The sequence below is a fragment of the Columba livia genome, chromosome 6 (genome assembly GCF_036013475.1).
Source record: "Columba livia isolate bColLiv1 breed racing homer chromosome 6, bColLiv1.pat.W.v2, whole genome shotgun sequence".
Taxonomy (NCBI): Eukaryota; Metazoa; Chordata; class Aves; order Columbiformes; family Columbidae; genus Columba; species Columba livia.
In genome coordinates, this window is record NC_088607.1 from 34,386,510 (window position 1) to 34,402,935 (window position 16,426).

Sequence of the window (16,426 nt, forward strand, 5' to 3'; positions counted from 1 at the left end):
TTCATTGAACACCATCAACTGTGTGCACTGAATGAAGCAAAAATCCCATCAAAAAGAAACAGCACTTAACCACATAATAATGCACAAGGGAAAAAGGAAGAAGTCAGCTTTACTTTCACCACTTCTTGATTTTTGAATATTTGCATTTGCAATCTTGGTGTTTAATAATTTGAAACGAGTGTTTTACCTGGTAGAATGAAAGGATAATACCTTTTTTCCTCTCCTCCTCTTCTTTCCTCCACGTGTAGTAAGATTAAGCTGCTTCAGTATTTGTTGGTTTCTTGTTTTTCACAAGAGGGAAAGTATCCCAGCCAGGTAACAAATGTTGTAAAAGACACAACATAGGCTGCATACAAAGAAATTACTAGAGGTTACACTGCATGAGAAAGCTGTAAAAACACAAGTGTTAAGGAAAAAAGGAATGATTTTAACTGTACCGACTGCTTTGTATTACATTCACTTCTACTGCCAGCACAGAAACCGCAAGTCATACGATCTATTACAATGAATTAATTTCCCTACTTTTAAAGTGAGATCCCAGCTGTGCCCTCAATTTAATGCATGCAAAAGTTGCCCTCCAATTTAAGAAATATGCATCATGCCAGCATCCATACACATCAACCAACAAAAGGTTTTAATTCAAGTCTTTTATTATAGCTTGAATTTTTTCACTGCATTTAAAAATCTAAAAAAAATAAATATTTGTTTCACAGCTGCAAGTCACATATGCATTAACACCACAAAATCTGGAATTTAACCAGAGAAGGAAAGTCAAATCCGAAAGTGTCCAGGCTAAGCACAATTGTCTCAGGGCAATTATACTAAAAATAAAATCTTAAGAAAAGGGGAGGGGGGTGTGTTAAAGAGTTATTCCAAATGCATTTAACTGGAAAAAAGTGAAAATTCTACTAGAAACCATAAACTACGCTTTCCGCATTTAAAAATAAATGTTTAACCTCTTGACAGCAACAACTGTCTGGTGCATCTTTTTCTTTGAAGCTGTACTCCTGACACGTCGCTGCAGAGGTTCCAAATGATAAATGAACCTCTTTTATCATTGTGTCCACTTCATTACAGAATCAGTCCTTAAAAATAAAACAGTGTATTAAGTCAGCTTGTCCATTCACATATTAAAAATGCCATTGTATGCAGTTTCGTACCAGCACTAAGTGACTGCTTCATGGATTGTACGTTGTGAAGATGAATGTCTCTTGAACAATCGCTTTTATTAAGGTTCTTAAAACAAACCAGAAAAATATATCTTCAGAAATCAGAGTAGTCACTTTTTTGTTAAAAGCCATAAAATAAGCTCATATTCAATTACAAGCAATAGAAACCATACTGCTATTGGAACATATTTGTTTTATCACAAAAATTTATTATTTACAAAATGAAAAGTTACCAAGTGAATTCATCGGGGAAAAAGTTAAATGTTCTTACTAAGTGATCTGAAAAACTTAAGCAAGTCTCTCATGCACTCACACGCCAAACCGTTTGCATAAGGTGAAATGGTAATTCATGTTAGTGAAACTTGACTCCCATTCACAATACTCTCATTTTTATTCTAAGTGGCAAAATCCACATGGTTCTGTACAAGAAGGGATGTGTTAAGACAGTTCCTCATTTTTGTAAATGTTTTTTGGCTCCCATGAATATCCGTACCACTGAACGTTTTCGCAAATAATCAGTTATATTATCAATTCCATCATTTAATCCACTGAATTTACCACCACAAGAAAGACACAGAAAGATAGTTTAATGATCCCACATTACACAGAGCTCTCATTTCTGAAGTTATACTAAACTGAAACCTTCGTAGTGATCTATAGCCTGGATCAACTTAGATTTCAGAGTTTCTTTATCTGTGTATTTTGGAAGATCAAGAAGGTTAAAGCAAGTGTGGGCTACCGGAAGATAATCTTCTCCGCCTCCTGTTGGCTGGATCACTAGTTTAAGACACTTCATCCCAAGAATTGGAATGCGATCACTGCCTGTCAGAAACACTGTCAAGAAAAAAACAGAGTCTTGAAAGTATTTTGAGACTAACATTGTATACGTCACATATGCAGTTCTGATTGCTATTTGCATTTTTAATTACTCCAACAGTATTTAGCTGTCCACACTGAAGTTGTTTTAAGAAGTCTGAAAAACAGGGAATAATGACTTAACCAATCTCTACCTTAGACATATAAACTGTTAACTGTAACATAACAAGTAATATATAAAGGCAAAGATTCCATTTTAGCATAGGAAACCAGTCAAAAAACCACCAAGCAAACAAACAACCCCCCACTACACGAACAAAACCACAGAAAAGCCCCCAAAGAGTAAGAAGTTGTTGATGCAGAATTTCTTACTTAAAATCCATTGTCTACACTGTTACTGAGCATTTGCAAGCATCTTGTAAATACACAGGCTTGTTCAGTAAGACACTTATCTGAATTGGAAACTAATCTACGATGCATTCTCAACAAGTGCTCATTGACAGAAAGCTTCCATAACTTTGTTTTTTCCCTGTACATTTCTACTCAGTAACCTGAGGTATCTCAGTTATAACTCTAAAATTCCATCTGTGTGCAATGAAAAAACTGTAGGATGTGAAACTTGTCAAAACACAGAACAAACAATCCTAGTCATCAGATAAATGACACTAGTACAGTTTAGGTTGCTGGTTCTGGGGTGGTTTTTTTTTTGTGGTGTGGTTGGGGTTTTTTGGTTGTTGTTGGTTGGTTGGTTTTATTTGGTTGTTTTTAAATGCTGCTCTTATCTACTGTGATCTTGTAACTGCCCACTGCTCAGAATTATTCAGGACATCCCCAGCAAAACCAGAGACTGCTTCATAATCAATTTCTTCTACTATGACTTTTTTTTCTTCCAAATAATCACATCACTACAGAGAAATACTTACATCTGCCCTCTTCTAGCAACAGCTTGAAATCATAGGGATCCTGTTCAACTAGCAATTTCTGCAAAGTAGTTTCAAATACTCACGCAAAAACTGTTTTTTCTTCTCCAAAGACAACTCATGGAAAACCTCCCAGAACATTTTAATTGTAGAATGGTCTGCCCAGTATTCTCCTTTGTATTCTGTATTCTAAAATGAGCAAGAAATAAGGTTATTGTTCACATGTAGAACTAGTAGGATAATGTAGTGATATATTGCTCAGTTTTTTTCAGCACTTCAGTCTGACTTTAAGGACAGATTCGCACACTCCAAAGCATTTTCAATCCAAAGAATGTAGTGACCATGTCTCACAGCAAGTTTTGGCAATCAAGAGTTTTTACTTTTATTAGCTGTGCATTTTGTTCACTTTTCCCCTTCTAACATAATCCATTGCATACAGCTCCCTTTTGTTTTGTGGATTTTTCTTCCTTTTTCTTCTACATTTGATTTCCTTCACAAATTATTTGGGAAAACTTTAAGCAGGAAGTCACATAATACTTTAGTGTCTTCATTCACTGACATTTAATAAAAATACTCCTCGCTCATGCAACCAAATGCAATGAAGGCTGGAAGTCACATTAACTTAAACAGAGCTCAAAAGGACACTTCAAGTATTTGCTTTTGCATCACGAAATTAAAAATACACAAAACAAATAGCTAATATGATTCTTACCTTCTCCAGCTCTTTCCAATCATAATTTGTGTTCCCAATCACCATTGCCTGCAACTCACTGGGCTGGAAGAGCTGAAGAACTTTACCTCCACATACTTTGTGGAAGCCTGCATGAAATGCACTGAATAGGGAAGCCACAGATTTGTTGAAGATGTAATCCACATATGCATCCACAAAATCCTGCCTGTCCAAAGAAGACAAAAAGAACACTGTTGAGAGGGGAAGGAAAAAAAAAACAGCACATTGTCACTCTTCTATCAGTCAAACAGTAGCCATTTGTGTGGAGAACACAGCATAAAAAGTTAAGCAAAAAGGATCCTAATATATTATTATATTCTCTGCTTCAGGTCAGTGAAAATGGCACATAAATGTCTTTCCCCTCCACACCCGCAAGACAAGAGCTGGTAATGTGCAACAGAAAACCAGTAACATTTAGCGTTACTTACTTCAGCCACTATGAACATTTCTCTTATTTGTATGCATTGTCCTGAACTGGACTGAATGGTGACAAGCTCACAGGCTTGAATTACACGCAGTGCCTTGAAACCAACTAGTCAAACTCACTGTTGCATTTTTCAATGAAAAAGATTTCCATATTTGCACTAAAAATGCAAATCAGCTTCAAATGGACATTTGAGTCTTATGCAGTATAAATATAGGTGCAAAGGAGCTGGGACGCTGTGAAAGAGGCGGCCTGATATCTGTGCTTTGCTGTAAGGACTTCTCATGTCTTGTTGGAAACACTTTCTTCTGCAGCACTGGAGGGAAGAACTAAAATTCCTTGATGTGATACAGTTTTTGTAATTATTCCAACAGAAATGCTTGAGAGGAACAGGCAGAGAGAGACAGGAAAATGGCAGTATTCTGCAAAAAGGGACAAAAGCACCACCAGATCCATTCTGCCTGTCCTCCAGGAGCAGAAAGGAAACAAAGGGTGGGAGAGGCTTCTTTTATAAACAGAAGTAACAGAGCCCTTGGCCAAGGAAACATCATCCAGCCTCACACACTTTTCTGGCAATAACACTATGTGACATGAGATCAATTTATCCACTCTACAAAAGGAAGACTTCTCTAAGATTTTATATGAATAGTTGCCACATAATGGCATCTAGGTTGAAGTTTTCATCTCACTAAATCCCAATTATATATCTGACTTTCTGCAGAACCACAACCATTTTTAAACTTATAAAATGAAGACCAGATAGTCAAAAATGGGCCCTAAAGAGCTTCAAAATTTTTCTAAGTTCACAGTGGAAAAAAAAAAAAGTATTATAGATTCTGAGTATAGTTAGATATCCTCTCCACAGCTGGTAAATCCTTAAATACTATCACTGTTTTAACAATACACATGAGAACAGCTTGGAAAAACAACCAAAGTAGTTTTGCTACAACGTTAGCGTAACAGTTTGGCAAAAGGTATTTATAGCAGCCCAGTTCCATTCCCAAGGCAGACAGCAACACTGAACTACCCTGTAACCCAGAGAACTCACCTATTTTGTTTGACTACAGGAATGCCAGCACCATTAGGAACAAGCTCTTTAATTTCTGTTGTACCAAAATTTTCCACAGTGATCTATTTAAAACAAACAACAAAAGTATAGATCTTATTTCCTGTGTGGAGTTCTCCCCACCACTTAACTCACAGCAACATGAATGCAGACACAGATACTAAAATTCATGGGAATTAGCAGCTGATGTTTTTGCACAAACACTCCAGAGGCAGTTATAACTTACAGTAAAATTAAGACAAAATGCTTCTTCTATGTCATCCTCTGGATAGTCCAGTAACTGTTGCATTCCCCTGCAAAATAAGTTACAAAGTAAGAAAGATGAAAGTATTTTCTTGAAGTGTTCTTTATACTTTGTTAAGTTTAAAAAAACCAATCTTTCTCCTGTTATTTCCTGTGTTAGCTCACTGACTTGTGCAGCACTGGGAAATCTCAAATAATCGTTTTGCTATTATGCATAGCGTTATTTCCTTTGGTTATCCCCAGGTGTGGAAAGAGAAGATTCAGATCTTGATCGTCAGCTGAGGGATTCCCAAAACAGAGGTGGTGAGGACTTACTAACCATTGATGGGCTCTTTCATTAACCTGTTTAATTTTTCCTTGAACTCACAAAAACTTTTGCATTTACAACACTGAGACAATCAAACATCCACTTCTGCTTGTTTGAACCACCTACCTGTTAGTGCATTCAAATCCCTATGCAATGGCAGACACTTAGCAAGGATTTGTTCCCAAAATAAGCAAAAACATTTCCTTGATGGACTAAACAAGCTGTTCAGAACTAAAACCATGTTCATACTTAGGCTTATAAAATTAATGGCTGAAACTCAAAGGTTTTGAATTTCTAATATTATTTTCTTCTAAAATCCTTAAAGGAAAATGTTGAATTAAAAATTAATTCCTAGCAACACTCATTTTTCTTTCTTGCTTACCTGCCAACGTCTGGCATCAACTCTTTTAAGTCATCCAGGGATGGTTTCTTATTCAATAGCTTTTTGTACAAAGCCAAAGGGAAATGAAGGTCTACAATAGTAAAATTATAGATTGCTAGCCCACAGACAACACCAATCAAATGAAACAAGTCACTGTCTTCAAAGGTCTAAGAACAGAAAACAGACAAGATGGTTTAAAATAAAGAAGTTGTTTTAATCTTAGAGAGTCCAGAAAAAAGTGTACAGTGCAGTATAATCTGGGGGAATTTCATTTCTATTTTCTTTAATTATATAAGTATCTGTAAATATTGAGGTAAACAGGATAGTTTTAACCAGCTGAGAGATTGAAATCCAACAGAACTCTTTCTACTTAAAAAAAACCCTGAGATACATCACATTTTGTGTTATAAGTGATGCATAACTGCTGAAAGTATAGCATTAAGATTCTGGTTTTGTCAGTAACTTACTATTGCCCTATTCAGTGCTTAAATACAGGTCAGTTTTTTAAAAAGTATTTTTGGGAGGAGGAGGGAGGAGCTCACTATTGACTCCTTTGGAGTTAACAGCCAAGGCCAAAAATACAACTGCAGAAATGTTAAAATTCAGGTATTTGTGGTATATCCACCCTAGTCGGTGGATATATCCTGAAAGAGGACTAAAAAGGCCACGATCAAAACTTCTGAGGAAGTATGACCAGATGAGTACCTACAGAACAGACCCATAAATGTGACCGAACGCAGAAAGACCCGTCCAACATGCCACTTCAAGGATTTTTCTCTACCACCTTGATTTACTGATTCTGCTCTTGGAATCAAGTTTACTCTGGCTGGCACTTCTTCCCACTAAACTTGTCTGGGTTGGGGACAAGCGCTAAGGAGTAAATGACGAATGGGGAACTAGAGAAAGGGAAACTCTTGATCCAACGATGACAAAAATGAACATTTTTTGAGAATGGTTCTTTCATCTTCTCCTCTTGAAATAGAAATACTACAAGGCACTATGTTCATACATTATTAACACAAATATTGTAAGTTAAAAGAAAATTAGTTACTGTAGATAGCACCCTACCTTATCAGAGAACCAGATCAGCCTGGATCCTTCGTAATACCTGAACATTCCATATTTGGGATCTAGCAACTCCCTCATGATGAGCAAAAAAAATTCTTTGCGAACACCTCCAGCATCAACAGCTTCTTCCCCTACAAAAATAACCTGAAACACACCATTTGTTTAGCACAGAATTAAAAACGGATTGTGAAACAAGATTTGTCCAGAACTATTCTCAGTTACTTGCACATCAGTGAAAGACACTTTGAGCAATATGTACTGACAATACCTTGAGTGGCTTCTTGTAGTCTACATTCTTTGTTTTCCTTAGGACTTCCACAGCATCTCCTACAATATTGTCTCTCCGTACCATTAATATCAGGCATGGGTTGACAGATTCAAATACTGGCAGAAAGAGAGAAGACAAATTCTGCCTGTGAGCCTGATCAACAGCCATCTGGAAAAAACAACACAAAGTGTCAGCAGGTACCACAAGGTTCCTGTGAACATTAAAGGTCCATAAGTCTTGTCTTGAGAAATGCAGAAGATATGAATGAGAATAGCTATTATGAGAGCTACTGAATTTTCCCAATTTTTCTTTATATTCTTTTTATCTTGGGCAATCATTTTCTTTTACCCATTAGCTTCATCAATGCTAATGTTCAGGGAAGTTTTAGAATACACTTTTTGGCATTCTGGTCAGAATACTTCGGATAATGAAAGGAAGCAAGAAAACATGGCACTTCATTGAAAGAAGAGTAAGATGTTTAATCCAAATCTGGCATGAAAACATCCATTAAAAACTAATTCAAAGAATGAAAAGCAATGTGTTCATCTATTTAATTTGTATTATAAATTCTGTATTAGAATTGTTCAAAACCAAAATACTGTTGCAAATGTTCTGAATATGGCACAGAACTCTTGAAAGTTTGTGTGTTTTAATACTATTATTATCATTAATAGAAATATTCAATGTGAACATTTTCCTGAATTCACCAAATGCTGGTATTGACGTGTATCTACATTTTGAAAGGCATAAGAAACAATGTTTGTTATGAACTATGATAACAAAAGCAAGCTAGTACTTTTCTACATGAGCCCATTGCTTGAGCATGACTTACCTCTTCTGTTTAGTTTCATACTCAGGACAATAATTCTTATTATGTTAAACATTATAAACATGGGGGAGGGCTGGTGCTCTTACTGCTGTTACTTTTGCTGTAGCGTCCTTTACTTTTTTAAGAATATGATTTATTAGACCCTTACAGCAACTGAATAGGTATGGATTATATTTATTAAATATTATATTTATTAAAATAAATCCAAACACTGAACAAAAGTATAGCTCACCACATCACACTGGTTTCAGTTCTACCTACAGAATCATGAAACCACTGAAGATCCTCTCAGTTATTTAGGGCTGTTCGTGTTCTCATTAATGAGAAGAAGTTTCTCAGATTCATGAACTTATTTACCAATCTAACTTCAATGAGATGCCAAAACCACCAGCTTCTATCATGGATACCCTCTGAGATTACAACTAGACCCCTCATTCTTACGGAAAAGACAATACACAGAGTTTAAAAAAAAAAAGGAGGGAGAGAGAAGAGATAGAGGGGAGAGAATAAAAACAAACAAACAAACAAACACACAAAAAAACCCCCAAACATAAAACCTACAAAAAACTAAAACCAACAACAACCCCCCAAGACTCCCAACTAAAAACCAACCAAACAAACAAACAACTCATAACATTAAAACCAACTAAAAGACTCCTACCTGCATCTGTATGACCGCATCTGTTTGTAGGAGAGTTGTCTTTGCCTGGGCATCAAATACAAATGGGTATGTGCAAATTGTAACAGGAACATCTGTTAACTAGAATGAGAAGAATACCTCTGCTTATTTAAAAACCATAATCACGGTTAGAGAAGCCATTGCAATAGTACTCATCTATTTTACTGAAAAGAGAAAGACGTCTTTACTCATTGTCAATGCAGCACCAAAACATTTTAGGAAAATTAAGTAGATTTTCAATTGTTTAGTATTTCAGCAAAACCCCCCCCCCAAACCACACACAGCACACTCTTAGTACATTTTAATTTCAGAACTTTTAGTACAGAAAGTAGATATGATTAAAGTAGTCCTTGTTTTCAAATGCTGCTCTAAATTTGCAATACCAAGAATTACATGGTTCTGCCCCAGGAAAGCCTTTTCAGATTACAGCCATATTAACTTAAAGCTTTACTCCCAACAGAACACATCAGACAATCTTCGACATTCATATTTCTGATTTCCTTAGACTGCAACCAATCTTACCTCAGTTAATCCATGGTTGACATCCTATGACAGCATTTGCACAAAGGTAGCAATAATTAAGATGAAAAAGCAGCATTAGTGTCTGCAATAATTATTAATCTCTGATGTAGAACTAAAAATATTTATCTACAGCTTCCCCCCCAAGAGGATGTTTACTGAGAAATAAATATCAGCCATAAACATTCTAATCTACCAAACACAGCCATGCCTTCCAACACCCTATATACCAGTCTTTAAAAAGGTCCATTAAAGTATTATGTTTTCTTGGATGCAAAAAATTCAATATTTTAAATGTTTATTTCCATAAAATAAGACATTATGTTTGCTTTTGCTTATGTATTTTCATTCTCAAATGACTGTAGCATGTTAAAATTAAATGCAAAAGACTTTTTATGAGCAAAAATTTAAAAATACTAAAGAACTCCACTGCTTTATCATAAAGTCGCAAGAATCATTTGGGTCTATGATAAGACATGAAAAAAGCAGCTGACCCTTGGAATTTGAGACAGACCAATACATATGGCAGGGACTGAGTGGAGACTTCCATAAGCGACCTCAACTGTGCTACGAAACTAAGTTACCCATGTGGTGCCATGTTACCCTCCTTATCCTGCGCTGAAAGCCAAGTTCGTTTCCACCCAGCAGGCAGAATGCAGAAAAAGAATAAAAGTAATGACAAACTAACAAATCTGAAATTTGACTGTGCGTATAAAACTCAGAAGTTAAATACATTGACATCCATGGCCCGCAGAAAGTGATGGCCAGAATACTTTTTTCCCCACTAATTCTTCTGTTGTGAAAGAATAAAAGTATTTCCTCCCAAGTTTCTCTCTGACAATACTCTGAATACTTCTGAAATTCTATTTTCTTCTGTATTTCCCCCTCCAAATTTTAATAAGGAGCTAAGAAAACAGTTTTGCCTCAAGTTATGACAAAAATTACACCAGCAAAAAATGTTTTGATTCATTATTACTGGTTCAATAGGCAAGTAGGGCTTCTTATTTTAAAAGCAAGAATATAGGGAACTAGCGGACATGAAGGCAGGAAAAAGTCATCAAAACCATTTACACAGGAGATGTGACTTAGGCCATCTCTTCCCTAACTTTTTTGACATGGCAAGTCTCAAGTGACAGCATTCCAAATGACTTTTTAATCGACGGATTAACATGTTGAACAATGTCAGTCCTAAGAGCGATACCCTACGAGAAGCACACCGATTTAACAGTTCTTCCTTAGCTAGTACCTGACATAACAGGAGTCTGTTCAGCATCAGTGATCTGTGAAGATATTTTTAGGAAAAGAAAGTGCCCATATTTAGAGGATCTACAGGCTTCTAAAGGGACAAAACCAAAACAAAGTATGGGGTGAAAAAACCCCACCAGAAAACCCAAATAAAACCCAACACAACTTACCATTCCAAATACCTGCTGCTGGACCCAGTTGACATAGTCATTTCTGATATCTATCAAATCTTGTATCTCATGAATGTAAAATCTGTCATACTGAATAACTTGTCCCTTTTCATTTACCTAAAAAAGTACAATTTATTTTTTTGTTAGCACTTTGTATAAGTTTTCAAAAGGACAATTTCCATGTTTTTCAAGCATTTAACACATCAGACACAGATACCCAGCTACTAAAAAATGCTAGAACAACAACGCCTACAAGAATTCAATATACAGTATTAAAGACAGGGATATGCGGATTATTCAGAATCCCATCAAAGATACAAAGAAAAAGTAACTGAGCATACAGCATCACACAATACAGTGCTGGCACTTTGAAACATCATATGATCTCACAGAAACAGTGATGAATATATATATGAATGTATACAATGCAACAAATGTGTTCCTGTATTTGCACAAGTTTAAGAACTATGATTCAAGAACTCTTCTTAATTACACTACGAATAGTATCTCTATTACCTGTGACCGGAAGCACAGTTTCTATTTAAAAACATCAAGCTTAGAAAAAGAGAGATCTGGAAAGAAAACTTTCTACAAAGGCTTGTCTCTACAGTTTGATTTGAACCCAGAAGCATCCACACTTTGCTAACACACACTTCTTTTCCCAAGGACTGTGAAGCACCATTAACTGCCAAAACATCAAGATCCCCAGTTCTGTCTTTATAACCAGATAATCTAAGCCTACTTTTCTCAAACACCAAACCACCAGGTTCTAACTCCATGAAATACCCCAGATATGTTGCCCCTTTTTTTCATCTTAGTTTAGTCCATACCAGCTAATGACTAAGCCTATACCAAGATAAATAGCTGGGCTGTAGGGTAGGTACAAATGTAACCATTTCTACAATGTAGCTACATATTAAGTCAAAATTTGGTTTCAATAAAAAAAAAAAATAGGAACTTAGGAGAGCCACATTACAATTCTACAATTACCCATAGGCTTTAAGATTTTAAGATCAACCTCAGCTGTTATGATTTACAGCTACTGCAAGCCTGAGCAGTGACAGAAATTCTCAAGGCAGAAAAATAATATTATATTATAGAGCAACAGCCTTCCATACGGGAATCTGTAATGGACATCTTGTACTTCTAACACAAGATAGTTACTAAACAGTCTTATTACCAGCCTTAATTTGATGCCTCCATACAGAATAAAGAAAAGCTGGGCAAACCATAGCATACAAATTGCAATTTCTGAAGCAAAAATCTTTCCCATTCTTTATGACAGCTTGGGGAAGAGGGGCGTTATGCTTAGCACACAGAGGTCCAATGTGCCCAGTACTTAACCAGCACCTTAAGGAGTGCCTAAAATGCTCTTCTAGCATATAAGCACAAAATTCCACAGGACCAGAGTAAACTAGAGGGAAAAAAATATGAGGTGGGAAGGAAAACCTCAGCAGCCACTAGATAATACACTGTGATGTACACAAATGTTTTAGGGTATTTTTGTTGGAAGTTCATTAGTTTTCATGAATTAAGTTACAGTACTAACAAACGGAATAAACAAATCGGAAAATAAATGTCTTGGTAAAACTGTGCATATCTTTCTTATTCAAAATACAGCTTGCTCTTATCTTCCATTTGTGACCTTATTTGCTATCATTTCAAGCTTAAGAGGAAATTCTTTCAAACATACCCTCACAGATACAACTGATTTGGTCAGTCTGTGTTTCCCAAGAAAATAGGCAATTCCATCACCATGAATTCCAGTGGTTCATAGGTCCAGATGGAACAACTACAGACACCTCTGTAGATCCAAGTCTAAGCATTTGAAACTCTTTAGTAACCTATTTTAACAACTACACAGCACACAGATGCTGGCAAAAACAAAGAGATGAAGTGACTGGTTAAAACGGATGTAAACGTACTCTATGCAATATTTCCAGGACTCTGAAAGCTGTGTGTAGAAAACTGGTGAGTATTCTTCTTTCAGAAGCCTGAATGCCCATCTTACACAGCTTCAAGAGGTGGACTACAACATCCTTGTAGAGCTCCACTATCTTGAGGAACAACGGAGGTTCAAGTACAGACCACCAATTTTCTGTCAACAAATGGTGAATACACAAACTTAGTACTTGCCACTACAATACTATCTTATGCTATCCTTTTAACTAAAAACGTTTTGCTAGAAAGCATACTTGTCAGGTTCCAAAGATACTCAAAAAAAACCCCCCACAAACAAACCAATAAAGAAAAGTTTAACACAAGAGTGGTACAGACTTTTAAACAAGACACTCTTTGTATAAATAATGAAACCTCTGTTCAAATGCTCTGTTGTTACACACCAACACTTCAATATGTTTATCATGACAATATCGTGAAGTAACTTTTGACATAAAACCAGATGGCTCAAATCCCAAAATCCTGACTTAAGCAAACAGTCCTGAGAGCAATGAGAAAGTGAAGCAACACAAAAAAAATCTACATTTCAAAGAAACAAACAGTTTGCTTTTCTTTAGAGCAGATAAGCTCTTTACTCTTACCAAAAACTTCTGAGAAACGTAAGAGATGGGTTGCAAGGCAAAGATAATTGAAGAAGGAAGCACCTTCTCAAAAAGATACCAATGAAAAAGGAAATATTCTAAAACCTCAACTCTTTAAGCTGAATTTCAAGTGAGAGGAGTCACAATAAGGTGGTGTACGGAAGCTGAGTTAAAAAACAGAGCTATTCTCAGCTATGTATTTCAAGACCACAACTTGGGATCAGTGAGAAAACTTGAACCTCTCAGAAGAAACAAAACAGGTGCTCTAGTCAAAAGAAAGACAATTTAACATCTGCTCTGCAACACTTCTGTAAATTGCTTAGAGCTTGTTAGCTGTCCAACCACATAATTTTCACTTTAAAGTGTGAAGACATATCAAATGCACTGAACTACAGTTCAATTCCTCCCAAATGACATCAGTCCAAAAATTACACCACCAGATGAATTCATATGGATGGACAGTTAGCTCACCCAGGAGCAAAAGGACAGGCATTTTCTTAGGCATCATGCAATGTTAACCCTTAACCTTCTCAGTGAGGAATTCCATAGAACTGTAAATACGCAGAAGGTGTTGCTGAGACCATGTCTTCACTGATGGAATATCTATACATTTTCATCTGGAGATCCTTAGTTTTAACAGAAAATTATTTAGTTTCTTACCAAGAACTTTCAGAGGAGCTTTTTCTAGGTTCAGAATAGCCGTTCCAAAAGGAATAGCTAATGTTGTGAAATTGTTTGCATCACTCATCAATGGGCATTCTGGTAGAGTGAGATACAGCCTCAAAGCTTCAACATCTGGTAAGGAGCTGGTCAGTTTGGGAATAAGGTTCTTTTCCAAACTAGCTGCCACCTACAGCACATCATAAAATTCATTTTACTCTAATGCAATTGTGAATTCAAACAAATGCCCATCTAGAAAGCAATCATCAAGAGTTTAAATTAGACTGTTATACATTCAGGAAAAAAGGTGGTTTATTAAATATTAAAATATAAACATACAATATGCTGATGTGTTACCTAATTTGCACAACACAACACAGTTTGACATATTTGCGATTGATATATTTTCGAGTAAAGAGAGCTATTAAAAGGGTCAGAGCGAGAATAATTTCTGGATATGTGTAAGGCAGAAAGAGAATCCCAAACATAAGGAAAACATGCAGCACAAACCTGTTGTGATATATGAGTGTGGTCAGGCTGTATAAGTTTGTGAAACAGTAGTCTAGCAGCATTCATATCAACCCCTGAGAATTTAGTGCTGGTTTTGAAGTGATCATCATTGCTGCAGCATGGAAAAAAGCACAGAGAAAAAGACTGAATTCTGTATTCTCAACAACTTAAGTATTTCTTCCACCTTGAACTTCTTGCCCTACTTATTATACTAACAAATTAAAATGTGAGAGATCACAATATCAGACTTCCATTTCTTATATGACCTTTGAAACAACTGAAAAAAATAAACTCTAACTGCAAGGCAATTGTGTAAAAACACTGGGATCTGGAACAGTCTGTGCAATATATTCCCCTTGACTTGTATGCAACCTGTGGCTGATTAGTAATGAGTTTTGCTGTCTGACGCAGTAGCAGACGGATGGCATGCACTTCCAAAGCCGGCAGCAGACAATGCTGCGTTGGGCCAGCTGACAAACCGTACAGCAGTGAAGGAGTTAGACGTTTAGATTGCAGGTTTTGGAGAACAGCAAGACAAGGAAATACTGGGAAGGTGTTATGTTACAGGAGGAACGAGGGACCCTAGGAAGGTGGCCACCATTCATTCTGTTGACAGGAATACATGTTTGAAAGCCCGACCACTTACCTCAAAGCCAAAAAGCTCCCGTTCAGGCAGCCAGCTGAGGAGAATGTTCCATCAATTTCACTGAAATCGTTCATATTAAAAAGTTACGTTTATTTTGTTTTCTTTTAGCAAATTAGCATTACAATAAAACCCCCTATATTTAAACCCTAAGAAATTACATTGTACGAAGGATGGAAATCCGACTTTAATATGACTAAACAACACTAGATAAAACTGCCATTCAAGACTCAAGACTTAAGACAGTTCTAATCAAAGCAAGTTTTGTATTTTTTTTATTTCTTTGCATCCTCCTTTATTAGAGAAGCAATAATCTTTTACATGTACCGGTACTTTTCAACGTGCAACTAGAAACTTAATCTTTTATTGTCATTTAAACTGTGATAGAGCTGACACAGACTGAAGGATCTAAACTACTTGACAAGCATGGCAAAGAAAGCACAGCAAAAGCTCTGCATGTAATAAAATTACATGCAGATTAAAAACAGCTTTGCTGTGTATGCACAAAACCCCATTAATGCACAATTCAGATGTAAAAATCATAAAAGACAACTTCTTTCCTCAACATCACTTACTCAGCTATCTCTACAGGAAGTCTTCCAGGTGGGAAAGTCAGCAGTCTTTGAATAAACGTTTCATTCACAGTCCAGATCTGCTTCAAGAGGTCAGGATACCTAAAATCATCTGGTGGCATCATGTTCTAAATTTTAAAGAAAGTGTGAAGAATCAGGCACACAAACTGATTTCCAGAAATATCAATCCGGTGGTTTATCTTCTCATTGACTCACAATTTGCCTACCCAGACTATTACTGTGAAATAAATTTCCTATATTCTAGCAGTTCTGCATTCACTATGAAAGCACCCACTGACAACATTTAGATCAGTCTGTTAATTCAAACCACAGCTTACTTCATGGTAAACCCCCTAAACATACAAGTGTTCTTCTAGAAGATGAGCACTAAACAAGCTTTACACAAGCCACCACAAGGCAGTCAGTTCCCTGCCAGGCTGTCAGCATGCAGAAAAAGGGCCATTCATTTTTTTTGGACAGCTGCTCTCCCACTCCACTTCCATCAGACTCATCTGAGAATGAATCATGTTTCTCTGAACATTTACTGCATCATCAGATGAGCTATATTTTTATGTGCTGCTCACACCAAATTAATTCCAGTGAGATTGATAATAGTAAAGAAGAGCAGAATCAAGACCACCATTTGGAGTAGCAGCACTGGTTCAA

General features: G+C 36.4%; 1 protein-coding gene across 12 annotated transcripts in view; it reads right to left on the reverse strand.

The window, feature by feature from the left end:
* Window positions 1-632: 632 nt before the first annotated feature.
* HERC4 (HECT and RLD domain containing E3 ubiquitin protein ligase 4) overlaps window positions 633-16,426 on the reverse strand; it is a 31,972-nt gene continuing 16,178 nt past the window's right edge. For 6 of the 12 annotated variants that reach the window (XM_065067906.1, XM_065067903.1, XM_065067905.1 and 3 more), the window contains exons 11-26: window positions 15,764-15,888; window positions 15,192-15,251; window positions 14,546-14,657; window positions 14,036-14,225; window positions 12,761-12,933; window positions 10,836-10,952; window positions 9,424-9,447; window positions 8,884-8,982; window positions 7,394-7,561; window positions 7,126-7,269; window positions 6,058-6,224; window positions 5,352-5,418; window positions 5,108-5,190; window positions 3,618-3,801; window positions 2,992-3,094; window positions 633-2,003 (exon numbers count right to left, since the gene is read on the reverse strand). In XM_065067906.1, the coding sequence (XP_064923978.1) occupies window positions 1,795-2,003; window positions 2,992-3,094; window positions 3,618-3,801; window positions 5,108-5,190; window positions 5,352-5,418; window positions 6,058-6,224; window positions 7,126-7,269; window positions 7,394-7,561; window positions 8,884-8,982; window positions 9,424-9,447; window positions 10,836-10,952; window positions 12,761-12,933; window positions 14,036-14,225; window positions 14,546-14,657; window positions 15,192-15,251; window positions 15,764-15,888 (2,025 nt within the window). In that variant the 3' untranslated portion in view covers window positions 633-1,794. The remainder of the gene's footprint in view (window positions 2,004-2,991; window positions 3,095-3,617; window positions 3,802-5,107; window positions 5,191-5,351; window positions 5,419-6,057; window positions 6,225-7,125; window positions 7,270-7,393; window positions 7,562-8,883; window positions 8,983-9,423; window positions 9,448-10,835; window positions 10,953-12,760; window positions 12,934-14,035; window positions 14,226-14,545; window positions 14,658-15,191; window positions 15,252-15,763; window positions 15,889-16,426) is intronic. The other 6 variants (XM_065067913.1, XM_065067909.1, XM_065067912.1 and 3 more) reach the window with 1 other exon arrangement.